Source organism: Glandiceps talaboti, chromosome 8 (genome assembly GCF_964340395.1).
Source record: "Glandiceps talaboti chromosome 8, keGlaTala1.1, whole genome shotgun sequence".
NCBI lineage: Eukaryota > Metazoa > Hemichordata > Enteropneusta > Spengelidae > Glandiceps > Glandiceps talaboti.
In genome coordinates, this window is record NC_135556.1 from 3,184,132 (window position 1) to 3,192,446 (window position 8,315).

The 8,315-nt window shown below is 38.3% G+C and overlaps 1 protein-coding gene across 1 annotated transcript; it reads right to left on the reverse strand.

Moving 5' to 3' along the window:
• Positions 1 to 2,304: 2,304 nt before the first annotated feature.
• LOC144438704 (folate receptor gamma-like) lies at positions 2,305 to 7,266 on the reverse strand. Its single transcript, XM_078127850.1, has 5 exons — positions 7,108 to 7,266; positions 6,282 to 6,491; positions 4,735 to 4,873; positions 3,246 to 3,406; positions 2,305 to 2,463 (listed from the first exon to the last, which is right to left on the reverse strand). Exons 1-5 carry the CDS (start codon positions 7,264 to 7,266, stop codon positions 2,305 to 2,307), a joined length of 828 nt encoding a protein of 275 aa, XP_077983976.1.
• Between the last annotated feature and the right edge of the window lie 1,049 nt (positions 7,267 to 8,315).

Genomic DNA, 8,315 nt, shown 5'->3' on the forward strand with positions numbered 1-8,315 from the left:
GGATTACGGTTAGAGTTAGGGTTACGGTTAGAGTTAGGGTTACGGTTAGAGTTAGGGTTACGGTTAGAGTTAGGGTTACGGTTAGAGTTAGGATTACGGTTAGAGTTAGGGTTACGGTTAGAGTTAGGGTTACGGTTAGAGTTAGGATTACGGTTAGAGTTAGGGTTACGGTTAGAGTTAGGATTACGGTTAGAGTTAGGATTACGGTTAGAGTTAGGATTACGGTTAGAGTTAGGGTTACGGTTAGAGTTAGGGTTACGGTTAGAGTTAGGATTACGGTTAGAGTTAGGATTACGGTTAGAGTTAGGGTTACGGTTAGAGTTAGGGTTACGGTTAGAGTTAGGGTTACGGTTAGAGTTAGGGTTACGGTTAGAGTTAGGGTTACGGTTAGAGTTAGGATTACGGTTAGAGTTAGGGTTACGGTTAGAGTTAGGGTTACGGTTAGAGTTAGGATTACGGTTAGAGTTAGGGTTACGGTTAGAGTTAGGATTACGGTTAGAGTTAGGGTTACGGTTAGAGTTAGGGTTACGGTTAGAGTTAGGATTACGGTTAGAGTTAGGGTTACGGTTAGAGTTAGGGTTACGTACCCACGATACCAGCCCATAGTCAATGAAATTGCTGCTGACAACCATGCATATAAATAATAATCAGTTGTTATGTGAGAAGAGGGGTGGGTCTCAGGTGTTTAACGGGAACAGTAATCGGGTAAAATACTACGGGTACGATTGCGTGGAGATCATGACCTTAGTTCGGACATATGTCGGGTGTGTGCCAATCTAATCGTTGGGAGTTGTGGCCTTCAGCTCAGTCAATGAGATCCAAACACAGGTATTTATTAATGCAGTGCCTTCACACGCATCCTCATGGCGGTAGTGGTGGGAAATTATTCAAAGCCTTTAAAACTTTCAACATTGGTGGCAGTGGTGGGATAAAAAACCTTACCATTGATTCTGGGACTCGTATCCTCTTACATTTCTGATAGTATTTTAACCCACATTTACAACTACTTTATTAACAGGGGATGGTCATGTTTTAGAGAAAGAAAGTTGAGGGAGGGTCACCTTTTAGCACAACGGAATCGGGGAGGGTCACATTTTACGCAACAGCTCGAGCCTGATTTCCCTCCCCCTGTAATTACTGGAGGCTCCCTTACTAGTAGGTTATTGTATAATTACTGTTCTGAGATATTCGGATTATGAGAGGGCTTGATTAAGTTCCTGCAGATAAATTGTTCGCCCGTGTCCAGTCAAACAGAGGACATCCATTCAAACTTGCCAAATCCACGGTCAGATTGGACATCAGGAAGTATTTCTTCACTCAACTGACTGTATCTCATTGGAATGATTTACCTGAATACGTTATTCAAGCCAAGACTCTGTGTGACTTTAAAATTAGACTCGATCAGCATAAGAACAAAAAGAGGGATTATCTAAGCCTTTGAGGCTTCCTTCCCTATCTTGCCATGGAGTCTTCCATGGCGATTATAGTAAATCATAGTAAATCACATCTCATTAATTTCAAATAAGGGACACAGTTGTTTAGTTTGTTTTCCATTACAATTTATCTAAGCTGTAACCGTAGATGTTGCCGAAACACATTTAGACGATGATTGTCGGCGAAGACAAGATCTTTCACTACTAGTAACTCTGTGTCTAACTCTGTTATCCAGTTTCACACTGTGCATAATTAAGCCGCTAAAGCAATCAACGTTCGTGACTGGGGAGTTATCAGCAAAATCAAGATGTACACGTGTGTATGTTAATCATTTTATGTTCTTAGATACGCAAAGGAAATTTATTTAAGGCATGGCCATTGGTCGTTAGAGATAATTTTAAACCCCCTCCCTCACTACAGCGCCATCTACGCTCTCTGCACTCATATACAACAAACAATTATTGTTACAAAATCTTGACTTCCGAAAGGTGAGTTTATCATTTATCAACTTAAGCATAAATACAAATACAAAATCACTCTAAAAGTAATATTTGCAATATGAAAATAACAGAAAACAAAACAAATGCTACATTTTTTGTGAACCCATTGTCAATATCTCAAACCAGATCTAAAATGGGCCGACTTTCGACATAAAACCAGTGGTTATCCAAAATATGACAAATATTCCTGACATTTACTTGACCCTTCTATCCTACAGGCAATGTATAGATTAGAGTATCATTACGTGTAATGTCAGTTAAAAGTAAATGAGTTTATAAAATCAATCTAAATTTTCAGCAGTGACTCCCCATTGCCTTTGCTTTGCCCACGTTTCACATCCTAAATTTTTGAAAAGGTCAATGTACAGTTTCACCTGAGGAAGATAACAAAAGAAAGAAAGATAAGATAATGGCTGGGTTGAGTCAAAGCTGATGAGGCATGGGTGTAAGTGGTTACTTGACGATCTTCTTTGTTTTTCTTATCAGCTTCCTTCTCTTCTTCAATGATCACTGCATAGTACTTACACACCTGTGGAGTCAAAGGAAGTATACAACATTTTGTAGATATTAGGTATGCATTTCAATAATATACCAAGGTTAAGGTTATTTACAATGTATGTTGTTTTACGAGTCAAAATTTACACTATCATCACCCCTGCATGTCACGCCGGCTTATTTTGCTAGACTAAGTGCCAGTAAAGGATATGGAGGCCGGCAACTTTGTATACATCGGGTGTTATGTTCTAGTAGTGACCGACAAGTGTGTGTGTGTGTCAAGGCACATTAATTCTAAACCATCCAGGGTGTTATGACCGCAAGCCAACGAAGGTTGTCAGGGGCATATGGTATTATAGGGAATACACGTGTTTACAATACAATGCATTCTATCAAACCATTACACTCTTTCCTTTATTGCTTAGACTACCGTTTGAGGACAGCAGCGTACTAAGTATTTTAAAGGAGGACGCGTACGGTGGTTTACAGCGATGTAATGTTGAACTAAACTTTTCTAAGGATCACGAGAATATCCGACATGCGTAATCACAGGCTCTCTTATGGTAGTAAAATTAAAGTTTAACAAGTCTTTGAGAATAAAACAACCCAGTCCGTCACTTGTACAATGATCATTTTAGAAGGAGATTCGACAATGTGTTGATTCAATGACGGGTTATCTTTACAAGCCCTTTATGAACGTAATACTGTCGGATGTCATCGCGATCGTCATCTTGACTTGGAAGAGAGTGAATATCGAACCCCATCCCTTGTGGTCGGAAGATATACGATTGTACTCGTACCACCAACGTGACTCACCTCATCGTTTGGGTTAACAGCGCCCTCAAACTTGAGTTTCATACACTTGTCTTCATCATGCACAATTTTATAGGATCCACCCCACAGATCTTCACAAAATTTCTTAGGTGTACCAAAATAGTCCTCAATCCTTTTACATTCCTTCTTACATGTATTTTTACCTTTAAATTTACAAAAACAAACAAAAAATGCCAAATATGGCATGTTGAGTCCGCACCAAAAATAAGCGCCCCCAATGGCGGTCAAAATTTCAACTTGTACATGTACATGGATAACATTCATGGATGACATGTGTAATATCTAATTTTCGGTGAATATATTTGGTTGTCTGATCGAAAAAAATGGTACTCAAATTACAACTAACAGTTTTAACATGATGACAAATTTCGCTCAAGATTTAAACTTGTCACTACACTACCTACAGATAACATTGACTATAATTAACAGATACAATGTCTTTTTATATAAGTAAACGTAAATGACCAATTCTATGGGAAAAATCGTTCGGTTATTTGCTTGAAATATCCCAGTTGGAGTAATTAGTGCTGATTTAAATAATTTGTATTTCAACAATACTGTGTCAGAGAGTAGGTTTCTACTGTGTTCTCTGAAGATGATCAGAGCTATATGTAATAAACTAATTATAATGAGAAAGATTATTCTGGCTTGAATATAAAATAAGTTGTAAACTAGGTGTTGAATGGAATCAGATTTATTTGATGACAGAATCTAAATAGTGTCCCCTAGACGGCAATCCTACATTGCATTGAACATTTTCCAAGTCGCCAGTCATCAGTCGGTTGGTCGATTAAAAAAAATGAAGGAAAAAAATAAAAACACCATCTTCTTATCTTCTTCATATTCCTCTGCCGTTCCTTTTCCTCCTCTCTATCTTCCTTGGATTCCTGCTAACAAACACTTTCCCAGCTTCTCTACACAACTGGTATGTTCTCAGCCCCCCTACTTGAATAACTTCCGTCATGAAAGAAATGTTCTGTTCATGAACAAGTTTTGTCGTCGCTGCTATGCCTGTAGATGACGTCGACAGTTCAGACACTTGGTTATTCTTGCCAGAGAGGGTGTTGTTTCGCAAAATATTATAGGCGGGCGAAAATAAAAATATTTTTTGGTTAATTTTGATGTCGGAGCTGAACATTTTGGTCGGTCAGGTAATGAGAAACAGAAAAAAATAGGGTCACCCCAATAGCCTGTTTACGACCTTAGTGATATTCCGCCGATTACGATATTAGAATGGAGTACCGCGAGCGCTGTGTTCGTAATAAGTTTGTGGTGTTTATACGCTGATAATTATCAACACTAATTACATTGTAATGTAATGTAATGTAATGTAATGTAATGTACATTGTAATGTCTTTACATGAAACTTGTCTCATTCCTGCTTACCCCAAGCAAGCAACCGCACCGGTATTTTTTCACATGTTGTATATTGTAAACATGATTTTGTTGACAAACACAGCTAGTTGTTTACCTGTAGACCAATCCCAAGGACCGGCATGCCAGTTATCAGAGCAAGTCATATCTTCTTTACATACTTCCCACCATGCATTGCATTCACTAGTACATATTGGTACATTAGTATATCTCTCATCACGGAAGCTTTTCTTCTCCTGTTTAGGAAGAATCAATGCATAAGATTATAATTTTGAAGTAAATAGAATTATATATAAGAGAACACTCATGGAATTATCGTATGCATACCTCGTGATTTCTTTCCATGAAAAAAATGCATCATTCGCTTTCAAGATATTTTTGCGGTTTTAAAGACATTTTTTATATGACCAATTTAATATACGGGTACTTTTTACAAGAAATTATCAATGTAGCATGATTTAACAGTACATGTGTCCTGTGACGTTATACGAGTGAAATTCATCGGTGTCACATACATATGGAGAACAAAGACGAGTGGTCATGAATTTTACCTTAAATGCGTAAAAGTTTATTTACAGAAACACTGATATATTAAATAACAAGTGTACTCCCTTATTATCCCAAATATCAACCATACTGGGCAATTGATTCACAAGCCAATGTTAACATATATTAAGTCTGGGCTCAGTCGGTGAGAGAGAGAGAGAGAGAGAGAGAGAGAGAGAGAGAGAGAGAGAGAGAGAGAGAGAGAGAGAGAGAGAGAGAGAGAGAGAGAGAGAGAGAGAGAGAGAGAGAGAGAGAGAGAGAGAGAGAGAGAGAGAGAGAGAGAGAGAGAGAGAGAGAGAGAGAGAGAGAGGGGGGGGGCGTACATGTCATGCGATTTTTTTTATTTACTCGGTAAACGATCGCTCCTGAGGTTTAATTTGGTTCAAATCATCAGCAAAATATTTTCTCCCCAGCCAACTCCTTGCCGTAAATTCTGACCCCAGCCTAATATCACGGTCTTTGACCGGGTTGACGACTAGATGTGCAAGGCAAGATAGAGATAACCAATATGTTGTATTGCTATTAGTGAAATCACACTGCATACATGACATGTATGAATCTATGGTGATATAGTATGAATATTTAGTCGCTTTTACCAAAAAAATACAGTATTTAGCGAAATGTTGCATGAAGTGCTGGGCCTGAAAGAAATATGACGTTACTCCCAAGACCAAAGACACTTTTCACGTTTCTTTTCGTTCTATTTATAAAAAAGAACGTCTTAGCTTTCTATTATATGTGTTGACGAAATAAGAAACAAATAAAATGATAAGATATCGGGTTCAAATCGTTTAGGCTAACGATCACCGTGCGACGTTTTCGTACTGAAAGCGATGTGACACGAATACAGCGAATGGTACTTTCCATCTCAAACATTCGGGCTTTTCAGAAATTTGTAACTTTCCAAAAAAATCTATCCATGCTTTTAGAGTAAGTAGGAATCACTTTTGGTGTTGACATTCATGTTATAGATTTGTTAATCGATATCGTGTATTCAGATTTGACGAAACAGTGCCATCAGTGACGGAAATTAACGGATTGATCGTGAGAGGAACTATGTAAAAACGAAAAAGTAGTCGTTCTACGTACGCTAAGTACCTCTAGTAGATGACCGTTACCTACGTATACTAGCCAAGGTCCAAGATTGGGTGAACATTCATAAAAACACAAGTCTTTCATCATGAAATCCCAACATCTTTGAGACATATTACCACAATGGTTCCAGTCAAAGCTATACCATGTATCAGCAAAGTGCATGTCCTTAGTAGTTTTAGCCTCACAACAGGCCCGGTTACTCCACGAAGTACACTGGAAACACAAGATGAATATTAATAAAGAAAGCACGTCAGTATAATTCTCTATGAGAATTCACAGACTACTATCAGAGTGTGTGTTTTATTGTTAGTCTAGATCTCAGAGGACAACTAACATGCATGTCCTTGTTTCGTTTACTTTTAAATGCTCACTGATTGATTGTATATTTGCTGGCCAGTGCTATATTGGGTGTATATTTGCTGGCCAATGTTATATTTGGTGTATATTTGCTGACCAATGCTATATTGGGTGTATATTTGCTGGCCAATGGTATATTGGGTGTATATTTGCTGGCCAATGCTATATTTGGTGTATATTTGCTGACCAATGCTATATTTGCTGACCAATGAATTGTGTGTGTACGTTCAGCATGTTAATCACATTCACATAGTTGCATTTACATTGTTTTCTGTACTCGCAGAAAACATCTATAAGCCATACTACTGTGAAATGCATAGATGGTCAATGACCCTGACAAGCATAGATTGTCAATGACCCTGACAAGCATAGATGGTCAATGACCCTGACAAGCATAGATGGTCAATGACCCTGACAAGCATAGATGGTCAATGACCCTCACAAGCATAGATGGTCAATGACCCTGACCTACCTGACCATGTAGTCCCTCTTCCTCTTCAGGGACACCTTTGTGATGTTTTCCTTCCAGACATGAATTTATGTTTTCTTCATACGTCTTGTGTATAGCTATACTCTCCCATGAATTGCTCTGTGTTACGTACGTTGTAAGATATACTAGTATCAACGTCATATGTCTCATTGTCAATCACTCTGCAAGGCGAGAATATTTTCAGTACACATTGTATTTACATTTATATATGCATCTGTATATAGTTCATATACTATTTTAGCGAATTCCTGTCACTGTGTTGATATATTATTATGAATACTTCAGATAGACCGTGTTGATATATTGTTATGAATACTTCAGATAGACCGTGTTGATATATTGTTATGAATACTTTAGGTAGACTGTGTTGATATATTGTTACGAATACTTCAGATAGACCGTGTTGATAGATTATGAATACTTCAGATAGACCGTGTTGATATATTGTTATGAATACTTCAGATAGACTGTGTTGATATATTGTTGTGAATACCTCAGATAGACCGTGTTGATAGATTATGAATACTTCAGATAGACCGTGTTGATAGATTATGAATACTTCAGATAGACTGTGTTGATAAATGTGATACTCGATGTGGCCGTCACCGAAATGACAAGGTCAATAGCACTTTTACGGTTCTCATTTGTAACAAACTGAGAAACTTCTTTCAGTGTCGTGATTGAATAGACCATGGAGTGGTGATTGAATAGACCGTGGAGTGGTGATTGAAAAGACCGTAGAGTGGTGATTGAATAGACCGTAGAGTGGTGATTGAATAGACCGTAGAGTGGTGATTGAATAGACCGTAGAGTGGTGATTGAATAGACCGTAGAGTGGTGATTGAAAAGACCGTAGAGTGGTGATTGAATAGACCGTGGAGTGGTGATTGAATAGACCGTAGAGTGGTGATTGAATAGACCATAGAGTGGTGATTGAATAGACCATGGAGTGGTGATTGAATAGACCGTGGAGTGGTGATTGAATAGACCGTGGCGGTGATTGAAAAGACCGTAGAGTGGTGATTGAATAGACCGTAGAGTGGTGATTGAATAGACCGTGGAGTTGTGATTGAATAGACCGTAGAGTGGTGATTGAATAGACCGTAGAGTGGTGATTGAATAGACCGTAGAGTGGTGATTGAAAAGACCGTAGAGTGGTGATTGAATAGACCGTGGAGTGGTGATTGAAT